General features: G+C 36.8%; 1 protein-coding gene across 3 annotated transcripts in view; it reads left to right on the top strand.

The window, feature by feature from the left end:
- Positions 1-1,106: 1,106 nt before the first annotated feature.
- srgap3 (SLIT-ROBO Rho GTPase activating protein 3) overlaps positions 1,107-15,745 on the top strand; it is an 89,717-nt gene continuing 75,078 nt past the window's right edge. Inside the window, exon 1 of one of the 3 annotated variants that reach the window (XM_081381572.1) lies at positions 1,107-1,639. In XM_081381572.1, coding sequence (XP_081237698.1) covers positions 1,573-1,639 — 67 coding nt within the window. In that variant the 5' untranslated portion in view covers positions 1,107-1,572. The remainder of the gene's footprint in view (positions 1,640-15,745) is intronic. The other 2 variants (XM_081381573.1, XM_081381574.1) reach the window with 2 other exon arrangements.

The raw sequence follows: 15,745 nt of genomic DNA, 5'->3' as shown, positions 1-15,745 counted from the left end.
TCAAACTAATTATAAAACACCCACAGAATAAAAAAAATAAAAAAATTGAGTGTGAATTGAACATCTGTGCTGTTTGTTCCCTTAAAACACTTCCCTTCATGCTTCATTTTAGACCTCACAATGTCCTCATGAACGGCAAGTTTGGAATGGATGGATTGTTAAGTGGTTTAACACTTAACCCCCATTCCCCATTTTCCAGGTAACTGCCACCCTTTTAACCACATTTCTGTCTAAACTGACAAATGCAATGTTATAGTGAATTAGAGATACTGGTGATTGATAGTAGGCTATCTCTTCCCCGAAGATCCTTTCACTCACTTTTTAACTTGAAGGTATTGCATTATAATTTTTTTTCACCCTCATGTTGTATTAAGCCCTTATTTTGTGTTGTTTTTATGATGCATCTCTGTAGAATCCTTTAATAGGTCCATTGCAGCATTCAGAGGACAGAATGATATTTCTGAATGACCATCGTCCAGTGTGTCCTATGTGGCTCTGCTTAAGTTTGATGCCTCTACAGATTTAAAAGTCAATATTTTATGTCCATGTTATCTGGTCATTATTGCAGAATAAACACTCAGATCAGTTGCTATTTCATGTCCATATATGAATTTAGTAATGTACAATCTGCTGGTTATTATTGCAAAATAAACCCCTTCAGGATTACACAATTATGATCACCTTGACAGAGTTTGATTTGCAACAATGACCGATTGACTGTACAGACCTGTTTATTGTCATTTATAGGGAGTGATGCATTTATTGCCTGGTCTTACAGGTCATTGTCTGAAGCATTGATACTCACAGCCCTATTCAATCTTCATATTTTAGTTAACAGTTATTAGAAATGGGACACAAATACAAACATGCTGATACATCTCTGAGGAAAATGATACCTTGAGCTAAATACATTGGCTTCAGAGAATGTAAGTGTAAACGAAACGCCCTGAGTGTGTGTGTGTGTGTGTGTGTGTGTGTGTGTGTGTTTGTGTGTGTGTGAGCCCAGGGAGGGGTGCATATGGAACTGATTGGATTGGTTGAGGGAGTGAATTCGACAATAGGAGGAGTCACATACGACGCTCGGGCGCTATTCTGTTCTTTGCTTTGCCGCTGAGATTCTAATGCAACGGAGCCCAATTACACTCAGATAATGCCATCTCAACTCTTCCTTTCAGAGCATGCGGACCTGAGGACCACATAAACGGCATGGGCACAGACACAACGCCGCATCGTTCATACCCAAACCTCTTCTTGTAGATAGGAATTGTATTTTCTTCAGTCACTTCAGATGGAAGATCTTGAGCAAGGAGGAGCAGCCTCTCCCCGAGCCCAGCAGCAGCTCATCTGAACGCGAGGGATCGGATCTGAGAAAGCGCAGGTGTGCCCGGGGTGCTTTCAGCTGCTTCTCTCTGAAGGGGAAAGTATCAGGATTTACCAGCCGATGTAACATTGAAGGACACTTCTGAGAGTAACTGGTGAGGAAGAAGGGGGAAAAGCTGCAAACTGTGACAGTCGGGGGCTCGCGCGCAAGCTCAACATATCACTGGATTCTACATTTATACCTCAAGAAAGATGTCATCTCAGACGAGGATTAAGAAGGACAAGGAGATCATTGCGGAGTATGAAACGCAAGTGAAAGGTATGTTGGCATGTCTTTTATGCATCGATCTGAGGAGTTTAGATGAACATTATTTCACATGGCCTGCAGCGAGATACTTAGATGTTTACTGATACGACTCATAACCTGCTTCTCTAAATACACAAAGATTAGGCTACTTTGTTTTGCCCGATTGTGTAAAAATCAAGCTGTTTTTACATTGATCCCTTAAAACTAGCAGCTATTTTTGTTACTAGAGTTAGGCTACTAGTAGCCTATTCATCCATGTTTTCAATTTAGTAGCCTGTCTATTTATTAAACTAGCTACTTATTAGATGATGGTAGTCTTATTCCAGTCCTCTATCTATTCTCTAAATTATTAGTATTTATTTCCATTACATAGGCTACTACCAATTATTTTTCTTCTAGGCGTCACTAGTCAGATGTAACTAGTCCATTGTTACTGGTAACACATTTGGATCTGTGGTTCTAATATCAACTATTCACTTCCAACTAGTACTGTATGTTTTCAATAGTTGTGGTGCCTATTGCATTCGTGCTAGTAATTATTCTATAATTTTGTGATTAATGTAGGCCTATTATATTTCCTGTTTATAACTTTCCCAATAGTTAGTATCGACTTAACTAGTACTTATTTATTAGATAATAGTACTTGTTAGACACTAGAATGAATTTGGGTTGTTGCTAGTAGCAATTTTTCTAAGAAGTAACTAAAGTAGCCATTCTGGCTAGACTCGTAAGGAGATAACTACTTTGATAAGAGATGTTGCTAGTAGCAATTGTGATAAACACTCTTGTGTCTTGTAAATAGGACAGCAATGAAGTCCATGCAGTGGTTTGGCATTTTTTCATCAAGACTTGATTGTCATATTCTGACTTCTCACAGCCAGTTTTTACCCAAATGTTTGACTTGGTGTTTGTCTGGCTGAAGTTGCTGCTTTGTAGCCATCTGTCCTTTCCTCATGTCTAAAATGTGTCCAATTATAACAGCTTTAGTAACTTTGATTCTGTTGACATGGGGTTTTGTGCAACCACAGGAATGGTTTCATATATTCAAAGGTGTTTTATTGCAGTGAAATTCCTGCTATTAATGGTCTGCACATTAAGTGTTTGTGCATACATTGTTTTGGTGAAAAACTAGAAGGTTGGGTGAGGGTTTTTTGTTGCTGGCAGGGTAGAATGGTGTATTGTATTGTCACCCTCTCTGCACAGATGGGTGGAACTTCAAGGCGACCAGCGAGCTCAGTTAATTCTTCTCCTTTGTTTACAATTTTACTTTTGGCAGATCTAGTATTAAAGGGAAAGCAACAAAGACCATTAATACATTTATGATCAATGTGTATGCAAAGCCTGTGTAGAGACAAGTATTATAGTGATTAAGTGAGGATGTTTAGATGGTGATCTGTTGTTGTGAACAAGATGCATTGCACAGATGTTATATTGTTCCCTCCTATTTACAAGAATCTTTCCACCTCAGTAGAGTCCAATGCCAGTTTGTGTTTGACTAAATGCATCCATTCACAAAGTATTTTAACAGTTCTAGTGTGTGTAGAGTATATTTGTTGTTTGTTCGACTGAGCTTGTTTAGAAACTAACTAGGTTTGGTTTGAATGGGCGTTCCAGAAGCAGTTCATTGATTGGCTACTCAACAATGACGGTGAAGGTTCAAAGGACCCTAGCCATTAAAATGAAAAGGATGGATAATTTGTAAACTTCAGAGAAAGGGTGGATAATCATGGAGATTAGTCATTAATTATTAATGGCTAATAGTATTTAAATAACACTTTACCAGTTAGCATCCATTTAAAATGAGTTTCCTTATGCAGCAGAGCAGGGTTTGGTCATTTTACTCAGTTTGTTTTTTTAATATTCAACATTTAAAACGGGTGAATTCCTGGGATTAAGTGTAATGTGATGCACACTGAATCTGCGGTGGGATTTACAAAGTCTGTTTCTCTACTCAAGGATCCCTTCACACTAAACGCATGTGATTCTCGCTTGAGTAGCTTTTGTTAAAAGAGAGTCTTGCCCCTCAGTGTTTGAGAAGGCCACATGGCTCTCAAGCATAGAGAGGCCCGTCCCATACTTTGGATTTACATAACTTGTGATCTATAATACTGGCACTCTCTTCTTGAACAAATGCCATTAACATTAAAATGTGGATCACCAGACCCCCCCCCCCCCCTCCCTCCCTCATCTGAAATAAAATGGTACCCAAGAATTTTGAAAATGCCAGAAAATATATATATATATATATGTATATGTGTGTGTGTGAATCCAGCTTACATTAGTTTTAGTGATATATTTTTATTAGTAGTAAAAAATAATACAAACACCAATAATAATAATAATTATTATTATTCTGAAATATTTTTTTGATACTGTATTTGCTTTTGTAACACATTTGGTTTGGTGATCTTCAATTTCAGAAGGTCACAGACCATAGTCAGTCTTTGTCAAGACCAGATCTGGTGGTTACACAAGGGAGATGTAGTCTGGAATAGTAATGAGCTTTATCCTCAATCTTTGGGAGTTTGAGCAGCAAGCTACGAATGACACAGAGTGGCTTGTTAATGATAGACGAACCCTCATGACACAGACCCATGCTGGGGCTCTGTTAGCTGATAGAGACGCTTCGATTTTCTGTAATTACAGCAAATTAACTATATTAAATTGATTGGATAAAAACACCACCAACAATATAATCTTGATGTGGTCAAAAAAATCATGTAGCTCATTTGATACATATCTTTGTAACAATCAGTAAAGCGTTTGGTGAATGAGATCCAAATATACATTAACACAAACTGCCCTACTGTCTGGCACCTCTCTGTTGATGTAAACCCAAGAGAACGGTCGTGAAGTAAAACATGTGAAGTGAAGATCCAGAGACATGAGCTGGTGAAGGGCTGCATATATAATCATAATAGAACATTTCACCTACATTATGTATGAAAAGGAGGTTGGAAACAGATAAGAAACTTTAAAAAAATATTCTGAATAATTGAAGTCACTATGAATTATGTAAGAATGAAGATTGAAAAGATGAAGGGTAAAGAAAAGAAAGAAAGAGGTAGGGTCGAGAAATGAGAATGAGTAATTTGCACACACATCTTTTAAAGGGGTCATGATATGAGAAATCAAACTTGATCTTTTGACATATAAGAGGTCTTTGCACTATTAGAAAATCCTGCAAGTTTCATAGCTTAAAACATCCTCCCTATTATAAACAAAGCATTTATTTAATCAAGCTCCAAAAATGTCTCGTTTTGATATTGCAGGATCTGTGACGTCTTACAGGCAAAAGCATTTGCATATGACTGCCTCCAGAGCAAGATGAAATTATTTACTTACAGTTTGTGCTGTCGGATCCAATGCAGTCAACAAAAGTTTCTTTGCAAATTCTCCATTACACATCGACGAATAGTTATACATCATTACACCATAGGCCCCGCCCACTAGCATTCAGGTCACTTAACGGCTTAAAGGATTCAAAGTTTTGTTTTTACTTTTGTTTTTGGGGTTCTTAAAGGAATAGCTCACCAAAAATATAATTTATATAATTTATAAAAGGTAATTTTGTCATTAATTACTCACTCTCATATTGTTTCAACACTGCATTATTTTTGATGATTGAATTTTAGCAATTTTAATAATTAACAACTTAAATTTTAGTCCTCCAACAAAGATATCACATGCGGGTGATTAAATGATAACAACTTGTATAACCCCAGGGGCTGCAAATACTAACGACACACTTCAGTGTTCTTTCATGATGTCATACTGGTAATGACATTTAGTCCAATTTTAGTCTTCATTAATGCATACAGTCAAATCACCATGTGAATAACAGAGCAGCAATCGCCGCATTGTCCTGATAAGTTCCATCTCTAGCGTATGAATCCAGCCAGGTAGCAATAACTCACACCATGACACAAGTGATTTAAATCTGCATTTCATTACGAGCTTCCTGAAACGACCCTAAAGAGACCTAACCATCGCAAACCAATCACTGTGCAAAAAACTAGCATAATATGCATGCTGGTAAAATCCCCTGTTAGGGTGATAAACAATCCTTACGAGCAGCTGTGAGTAAATTAGCATAAGCCCTCCCACTCCCTGCTCGTGCATGTTTTTCATGTGGAACCTTGCTTAATTAAACAGAAGCACCGTGCCCCTGACACATGCACATGCAAATTGCATAATTAATGTTTTGAAATTCACAGGAGCCTTTCAAGCTGTCAAGATGAGTACAGAAGAGGGTCAAATGCAAATTCAATAAATGTACTATTTACTTGTATTCAACAATCAGATTATCACATCCAGACCAAATGAGATTACACTATTGTGTGTCATAATTTCTTAATTTTTGCCCCATTATGCTATTTTAAAGGTTCCTAATTTTGTTTTGGAGTTCTCCTACAATAGGTTTACATGCATCCAAGGTCAAAAAACTATATATTTTTTAATATATAATTTGCACATTACCTCATTTCTCAAAGAGAGAAAATGATTAGTTTGAAATTTCAGTCTCTTTAAAGCAACACTAAGTAGGATTATTTACCTTCAAATAATGTTTCCAAAATCGTTTCAGTGGTTCATCAAGTCGTGACAGGGTGAAAGCCACTTATGCCACCGCTTTGCGGTCCTTTATCTGGTATATCCACGCTATGTAAGATTGCCAGATCGGGTCGCGTTTCTGTAGTTCTAATGAGACATAAGAAAACTACAAATTTGACTTGCTTTACGGCAAGCGTTACAATAGATTCCAAAGCCGGTGCTGGATAAACAGCGAGCGTGTGCGTGTGCGTGCGCGTGCGACAGTAGGATGCGGTAGGCTAAATTATTTACGACAGCGGTAATGGACAATTCTGCTTCCAACCTGTAGGGCGACCGCAGAGGAAAAGTTCCTTGGTGTTGCTTTAAACCCCTCCTTTCTGAGGGCCTACTCTGCTCTGATTGGTCAGACATCCCAGCCTGTTATGATTAGTCAACCGCTTACAGCGTGTGTCAGAAATGAAGCGCCTATTACCATATCTGAATTTCAGCTCCAGAGGCTTCCTCAGCACTTGATACACAGTGAGCATGTTTACATGCACACCAGTACACTGATAACTCACAAAAATTCGTTTACTGAAATAATCTGTTATCCAGGTTTACACGCAAAACAATAACTCAAAAAGTAAGTAAACCACATCTACAAGACTTTATTAATAAATCATGTTATTTCTTGGTAGTGACGTAAAAATGCAATCATTTACGTATCTGACTCTTAGTATTTCATTTGTCAGTTGTGATGTTAAATAAAGCATTAAAATCAGAAGAAGAGTATTGCAACATTTTTGTAACTTGGAAACTTACAGCTCATATGTTATCCTCTCATGCAGTTACAGATGCAGCATTTTGACTGTACCACTTCTTCTTATAAGAGAGCACTGTCATAATATTTTTGGGTCAATAAAGAGTCTGAGTGTGTGATATATTTCCTCCTCCCTTACTGCAAAACACTTGCACTGTCTGGATGCGCTTAAATCCACAAGAACACGTTTCAGTCACATATCACATATGTGAACTTCAATAAGCTGACAGAAAGCAGGTTAATGTGTTTACATGTGCTTAAATTGGCTTAAGGGGCAAAAATCTAGCTGTGACGATCGGTTTATGCTTAAGCCGTTTATGACCTTACTCTGATGAAGGAAAACGGGTTAACGCGTTTACGTGATCACATGCATTATTGGCTTATTAAACATAATCAGGTTAAGAACATGTAAATGCACTCAGTGATAAGAACAATGGCGTCGGTTTATTAATTCCAGTGCGAGTCCTTATTCTTCTGAAGTGCATGCTACAACTTCAGTTAACCACAGTGTTTGAGGCGGGTCAAAGTAGACGTCGTTTACGGGCAGCCAATGAAGACCATAGGCTGGCATTATGTAAATGTGTTACAATGTTACGTAGGTATGTAACAAGGAAGTGAGATTGAAATTGCTGACGACTCATTTCAGGAGTTCAAAATCGATTCTTTCTTTTAGGAGACAATAAGTTTATTTGTCATGCTGTTTGATCTTTAAACTTTGCAGACATTTTACATTTACAAACAGTTATAACACTGCATGAAAGGATAATATTTCAAAAAGCATAATATGGGCACTTTAAAAGGAATAGTTAGTTACTGTAAAATTATTAAAAAATGTAATTTATGTTCTAACTGTTTGATTTTTTTTTTCTGTGAAACACACAACAAAATGATTGGCCAGAATATCGAACGTTAAAGCTGCTCTTGGAAAGTGGATGGTGATTTGTACTTCTAAGCCCCAAAAAGGACAAAAAGCAACATAAAACCAGCAGGAAGGTTGTCAACATGAGTCACACACTATAATTCTTCTATAGCCATAAGAGAGCTTTCTCTTTGTTTAAAATCTTTCACCCTAAAATCACATTCGTGATCGCAGACATTGGTGCCTTGAGATGCATCACTCCAGATTCAACATTTATGACAAATGCTGTTGGTTCTCATGTGTCTAATGTCCACAAAGATTACATTTGCACAAGCTCCTTTTGGAGTTTAACAGCCCCTGGTTACTGTCTGTTTTGTTGTATGAAAAAAGAGCAGCTTGGACATTCTTCTAAACATTTACTTTTGTGATACACAGAAGAAAAGAAAATCATATACAGATTTGGAATGACTATTTTGTTCCTTAAAAATCAGTTAAAAGAATTACTTTGGGTGACCCATGAACCAGAGATTTAATTGAAAGATTTAATTGAAATATGTTAGAAAAAAATATATATATAAATAAATAAATAAATAAATATATATATATATATATATATATATATATATATATATATATATATATATATATATATATATATATATATATATATATATATATATATATATATATATATATATATATATATATATATTATATATAATATTCAGTGTTTACTATATTGCAGAGTTTTTCACTCCTGATTGCTTTTCACAGCAAAGTTTTTGGTCATGCTGGTGCCAATTAATTGTTTTATTTAACACTGAGTTCATTGTTAGATAAAGACACCATCTATTTTTTAACCTTGTTGGATAGTATTGCAAGACACAAAACCATTAGGGGATTTAATGATGAAAGAAAAAAACTATATTCTATATAGACTAATATAAAAAAACTATATTTATATGTGAAGGCAGAAATACTTTACTACAAGTTCTACCAGTTTTTTTGTTTAATGTTTAGTTCTTTGTCTGACGTTTTCTCAGAATTCCTACCATAGTAATTTAAAACATTTAAAGTTGAAAGCATGCATGTACTAAAAAAACAGGTTTAGCTTGATAAAACAGGTTTAGCTCTACCTCAGTTACTTGTTACACTCAGTGCTAAGAGACAAAATGAACAGGTTTGTCTGTCAACTTTCCCATGGTTTATTTCCTCAGGTCAGGTGCTGTAAGATTCTTTCTAGAGTGAAGTTAATGTGCAGGTTGATTGCTAGTTGACAGTTTGGTCTTAATGAAACAAAGTATAATTGGCCCTGATCAAACATGTTTTCAGGTGGCGTTTGCACTACATGATATCCATTATTGCCTTGAGCTAGTTCTTGAGCAAATTGCCAGAGCAAGTGCAAGGCAATGGAACAGACAAACGCAACAGTTATGGCAGGATGTTCAAACATTGTGAAATGACACAATGGCCAAAGATGTTTGAATGACTATATATATATATATATATATATATATATATATATATATATATATATATATATATATATATATATATATATATCGATGATGCTTTAAAAAGGATAATTGAAAGCTTTGTAAATACAAGAAAAGTAAAAAAACTAGTAGACCTAGTCTTGTATTGTAACACAACTGTTTAAACATCTGTGCTTGAGTGTCTGTTTTTTCTTTCCCTTTTGTTTGAACAACTTTTCATCATATGTGGCTTGTGAATTGGTCTACCTTCTCTAAATCTGGGTTGTAGACCCCACTTGACCATACATCACACAGCAGGAATGTAAATGACAGGTTAATGTGATACAGGCCGAGTGGCCAGCAGTGATTCATGGTCCTACCACACACAAACACACTCACAGGCGAACACACCACTCAATAGTTTGTGCAGGGCTGCTTAGTGCCGCACAGTTATGTGATTCATAGAATGCCCTTCCCATTCACTCTCAATGCAAGCAGACAGTGACTATTGCCATAGCAACCAATATTCAATCAAAGCCTTGTGCAAGAATGTCCATTGGACCAAACCAACTCTGACCAACATTTTTATAATCTTGTTAGTCTAATTCATATTCATATTAATAATTGTTTTGAGTATATGTTTTTTTTATATTTCTCTAATATATATATATATATATATATGTATATACAGTATATATATATATATATTTATATTTATATTTAATAATAATAAATAATACAATAATAAAGTAATGGAAAAAAAATAATAATTAACAAAAAAATTCAACAAATTTTTTTTTAAGGTTACCTGACAAAAGTATATTCTTTTAAACTTTAATTGTATTTTTATTGTGTAGAGGTAGTTGACAGCTTTTATGGCCTTTCATTTTAGAGACTATTTTTAATTCATTTATACTTCAGTTTATTTGTGATACTGCAGGACCAATTCAAATGAACTAGCCAAAAAGGGAATTAAAATGTTGAAAAGAGAAATGGCGTCCTTTTAGAGGACATGGTGTATGTTTTGCAAATTATAACCCAAACTCTTGATATTAGTTAAAGTAAAAGGGACACGATATGCATCAGCTACTCACAATCTTGAATTTGCCTGAGACCCTTGATTTCCTCTCAGCTGGTTGCTTATTAATAAACATTTTTAAGACCCAGCGGATGAGCGCCAGGCCAAGGGCCCCAGAAGGACCAGGGGGCTGTGCACCTCACCTCCGTCCAAGCTGTTCAGCTGCCACACAGCTTTATTTGCATTTAAATAGAGAGGCTCTGAGTGGAGAAGTAGCTGGAGCTGTAGAATTGGACTTTTTAGTCTTTCCCTTCACACAGAGGAGCGAGGGATGGGGAGGGTGGATGAGGCTGTTTCCTGCTTGTCCTCTCTCCTTTTCAGGCTTGTCATAATCAGTGTCAGTACAGGGAGTGTGTTATGTAATGGGTCAGGATTTGGCAGCGAGGGCCTGCCAGCTTCCCATCGCCTCTTTCAGTAGCAAGGCAGGACAGTCCAAATGCCTCCTGTTACACCCCAAGATAGGACCTTATTAGTAGTGGTTTTATTTTGCATGTGAAATGTCTAATTGATTTTGAATTTGAATGGCAAGAACTGTAGATACTTTATTTTCCTGGCGGTTTAGAACTATATACATGCGTCTTTACATTATATTGGTAATCTCTCTCACATTTTTGAGTAGTCAGAGTTTGGATTTGACACACAGTCTAGTGCATTTTTTTTAAAACTTATTTATCTGGCTGAGAATCGACCACTTTGAGAATGTTCAAGAAGGTCTGATGAACTATAAAGTGGAAAAACATGTTTTCTTTTGTCTTTTAAGCTGCTAACTGTCATCCCTCTTTTTGAGTATAGATATGAAATGGTTGTTTTCATGAATGCTTTGGAAAATGGATCTAATGGTCTCTATTAAAAGAGGACGCTCAGCAGATTATTGCAGAAGTGAAAGTACTTCAAAAAAGTTAAGGTTTACTGTAAAGAAAATAAACGGAACTAAACATTATATTATTAAGTGTCCTGCTATCAGGACCCCTGACAGTTATCTGGAGGTTCACTGTCCTGCATAGTTTAGCTTCAACCCCAATTAAACACACCTGAAGCAGCTAATCAAGGACTTCAGGATTACTAGGCTGTGCTCGAAATCGCCCCCTATACCCTCATTCTCTATTCCCTACATTAGTCAACTAATATAGTCTACTTGAAGGAGTGAATAAAAACGAGTGAGTGAATTCAGACATTGAGTGCACTGGAAGGACTGAGCTTTTGCATAGTTTGTGCTTGTTGTCTAAAAATCATTTACCAAACTGGCAGCTCCATTAGTTATTAAAAGATTTATCCTGAACTTGTCTTGAAAACTTTGTACCTCACAGTGCATTGTGGGTATTTTCTAACTGTTGAGCGTACATCGGTTGTACACTCATTATTGCGGTGCATAATGGGATTGAATGAGTGCACTCGATAACATCCAAAATGGTTTCGGACACCACTACAAATGGCTGTTCCCTCAAATGGTGCCCTGGGGCGATTTCGAACACAGCCCTAGAAACTTTCAGACAAATGTGTTTACTATAGGACTTTGGCACTCCAGAAGCTGGATTAGACACCCCATGGGCTATGGTTTATCTGAAATAGTTGATACTACAATAATGGGGGTTATGCTCAACAAGCTTCCTTATTCTGTAAAACAGGTTGCATCACTTCCTGTGTTTTGATCGTGCTCTGTTAAATATAGATATATTTTACTCAAGATGCCTTCAAAGGTGCTACCCAAGATGAAAATAACCAAAGCAAATGCACTAAAAGTTGAATTTAAAAAAAATTCTTCTTCTCACTAACATTTTGATATTAAAATGGAATTAAACACCAACAATAAAAATAACCAGGTAGGTTAGGTGATTACATCAAACGTCCATAGATATTGCTGTCAGTTCATATTTCACTTTCTCCGACAAGCTGATGCAATGAGACCTGTTTCCTGTTTGTTCATGTGACGTTCGACATAAAGCCTATTGATGTGGTATGGGGGGGGGGACGTGCAATTGAAACTACAATTCAAATAATTGCACTGCAGTGTCGGTTGACAACCAGGCAGAATAACACTGGAGAAAATGGAGGGAATTTGTGTAGACTTTATCAAAAGTACCAATTTTAAAGATGTAACTTAGAAAACGCAGTGTGCAATTATGCATGTCTGGTTGTGGAAATTTGGTTTGCTTGCTAGTACCACCATATCATCTTATTTCAAAGATTTGCACATTGTGTTAACCTTGTAAACAACCCAACTCTAAAAAATTGCATAAAGCCAAAATGAAGTTTTCAGACAGATTTTGCCATTTTTGTGTCAGTATGCATCAGATGTTTGTGAACAGACTGTGGGTGGTCCGTGGGTGTGCTGTCTGAGTCCGAGTCTGGCATGACCATATTCAGGCCTTCTCTTCATAATTGCATTGATGAAGCCCAAGACGCATGACAAGAAACTCATACAAGTGTACATACTTCAGTACTTCTTTAAATCACTTATTGTGGTAATGTGTTGGTCATGTGATCTGAGCTTTGTTTTAGGGCTGAATTTGATTTATTTTTCTGTCATTTTCCATGAGTTTCCTCCTCTGTGATCTGAGTAAAGGGGAGAGCAGGTGGTTTGCGTTTTTGGCTGGGGTCCTTGGCGCCAGACAGAGTTTTAAAACCTCAGCAATGGCTGGGGTTCAGGATCCCCTTAATTTATATCGAGTGCACACTAGAAAGATACGGCCCCAAATTATCACTGATAAGCTCCACACAGCCTGAAGGTAGAAGTAATGGTACTCGAATACTAGACTAATTGTGTATAATTGTTTATTGCTGACTAGATCATTTGGGGTTGCAAATAAACACAGGCATGCATAGGCTAGCTTGTTAAAGTTTTGCTGTTGAGTTTTCTGTCATGGTTTGCTGGCTGCTAAGGAATGTATTTTCACACTTGTAAGCTTTAGTTTATGCTTTGTCTGTTTTCCTGTGTCAAAAATGTTTTTTGCAAAATGGTCTTTTTTTATCCACACATGCAAAGTTGTTTGATGCAAGCCATAGCCTAGTAAACAATTACTAAAATAAGTGTAACATAACAAAATTTACTCAGCTCCATTAATCTTAGATTAAGGAAAATAAAATCATCATATGGAACTCAAATGAAAAGTGGATATTTAGTAGAATGTACAGCCTGTGTTTTCAGACTGGAAATTCAGACTGTCAATCCCAAATAACGTCCTAAAGAAGTACTTAATAACATCAACGTCTTAAGGAGTTTACAAGGCCAATACAAAAAAGAAAGAAAATTCGATTTATGAAGAGCGGGACATATGCCTCATTAAATGGAGCTCTTTAATGACAAATGAAGCAGAGTTGCATGTCATGGCACTTAAAAAAAATAGCTGATGCCCAGCATGAGTGTTGCTGATACTTATTTTATTTACAGCTTGCCTCTTTCTCCTCAGTTACATTATTGACTGGACAGCTTTAGTTTTTAAATGCGAGTATCGACAAACATGGCAGCACATTTTAGTTTAAGTTAAAGTTCAATGCAGAATTTTCTGTCAAACCCATTTTGTACGGCAATTTGTGAATCGACCTCTTTGTTCCACTTTGCAGAACTGTTGATAAGCCAGACTGATGCAGAAAGGGAGCTATTTTTACATGGCAGCTTTCTGGAATGAGGTAGTCAGTGTTTTGAAGAACATATTCGTATCCTGAATTATTCCATTGTGGTGAATTGCCCCTCTGTGCTTGACTGCCTGTTAGCAGCATATGTCATGCTACATATGAATTCTGTCCAAGTCCAATCCTTGCTGTTGTGCAGGGTTCCTCAGATCCAGTCCTGGAGGGCCACTGCCCTGCAGAGTTTAGCTCAGACCCTGATCAAACTCTCATACTTGTGATTTTCTAGTGATCCTGAAGACCTTGATTAGCTTGCTCAGGTGTATTTGATCAGGGTTGGAGCTAAACTATGCAGGGCATTGGCCCTCCGGGACTGGATTTGAGGAACCCTGCTGTAATGAATGTTTTAAACCAGAGCGTCTCAGCTGGGTTTGCTTAAAGGTGCTGTATGTAACTTTTTTCACTCTACTAAAAGCATAAAAATACCATAATATGTTTGCATATATTGAGGAAACATGCTACGTTCACATACTCGTTTCTCTGAAAAACACTTCTACAGCCAGTTATTTTACTTTGAAATGTACGTTTCCAGGCTGGAATTTTTGTTATTGTTTTGCTCTGTGATACTGCACGTTGCCAATTTACCAATTTTCATTGTCCATTTGCGCTCGTTCCTGTTGCGTGTGCTCAAACTGGCGACCCGTGTGAGTGCCGTCCAGTCTGAGGAGCAAGTGGCGGGAGAAACGCTGATCTCCGATATTTTTAATTCGACTGCAGTACCTATTTCGACCACTAGTCATTCTTACATACTGCACCTTTCAGATTCCTGATTTCACAGTGTACAAAAGTACACAAAAATACTTGTGAATTTGCATTTAATTTTGTTTGGGTCCTGTTTTCTTTTACGTTGCACTCTAAAAAATTCTGGGTTAAAAACAACCCAATTTGGGTTGTTTTTGGCCACCCAGCGCTGGGTCAAAAAGGGACATACCCCAGCTGGGTTGTAGTTTTTCTTATGAATCGAGGAAGAGGGCAAGGTTAGCAACCAGTCCATGTGTGCATTTGCATAATTTTATGTATTTTTTTTTTGTATTATATTTGTATGATATATATATAATAGTTTTAGGGCCAGATTTACTAAACAGGGCAAATTAGCTTGAGGGTGCAATTCCAAAAAGCGCAGATGGGATTGGAAAGTTCTGCACTTGATCTACTGAACAAATTGCACAAATTAAACAACACTAACGCAGGGGGATTATTTCCATAATGACCAACGTAATCTGCCAAGAGCAGCGCAAATTACCGTCTGGTTTAAGGCATGCTTTTTTGGGCAGTAAATAATGGCGCAAATACCAGTAGATTGACTAGCGCAAACTTTAGTCATCTTGCATGATTCTTTTAAATACTCTCCTCCCATAAATTTTGCGTCTGAACAGGAGACTCCGACAAATGCATATGCAATAAAGTCAGTCGCAAAAATTAACCTGTTTCGCCTTTTCAGCGCAATTTTTTCACTGCATGTCTTTAGTAAATCCTGAGAGTAGCTTTTAACGCCAAAAGAGGGTTTGAGCTGGAGCAAGCTGTTAGTTAATATAAATAAACTATACTGTTATAAAATAATCTATTGAGACACTGAATCTTGTTGACATTTATTCTTATATGAATATTACAAATTTTCCCCGTTTGGCATTGTTCTCGGCTGTCAATTACTGTTAATTGTAATTACAATTAATTGTAATTAAAACAGACCTTGCTACCCTTCAGTTAAAAACCACTGGTTAAACCATTC

Source organism: Scardinius erythrophthalmus (assembly GCF_964197995.2).
Source record: "Scardinius erythrophthalmus genome assembly, chromosome: 12".
Classification (NCBI taxonomy): domain Eukaryota; kingdom Metazoa; phylum Chordata; class Actinopteri; order Cypriniformes; family Leuciscidae; genus Scardinius; species Scardinius erythrophthalmus.
This window is presented reverse-complemented; position numbering and strand designations above follow the sequence as displayed.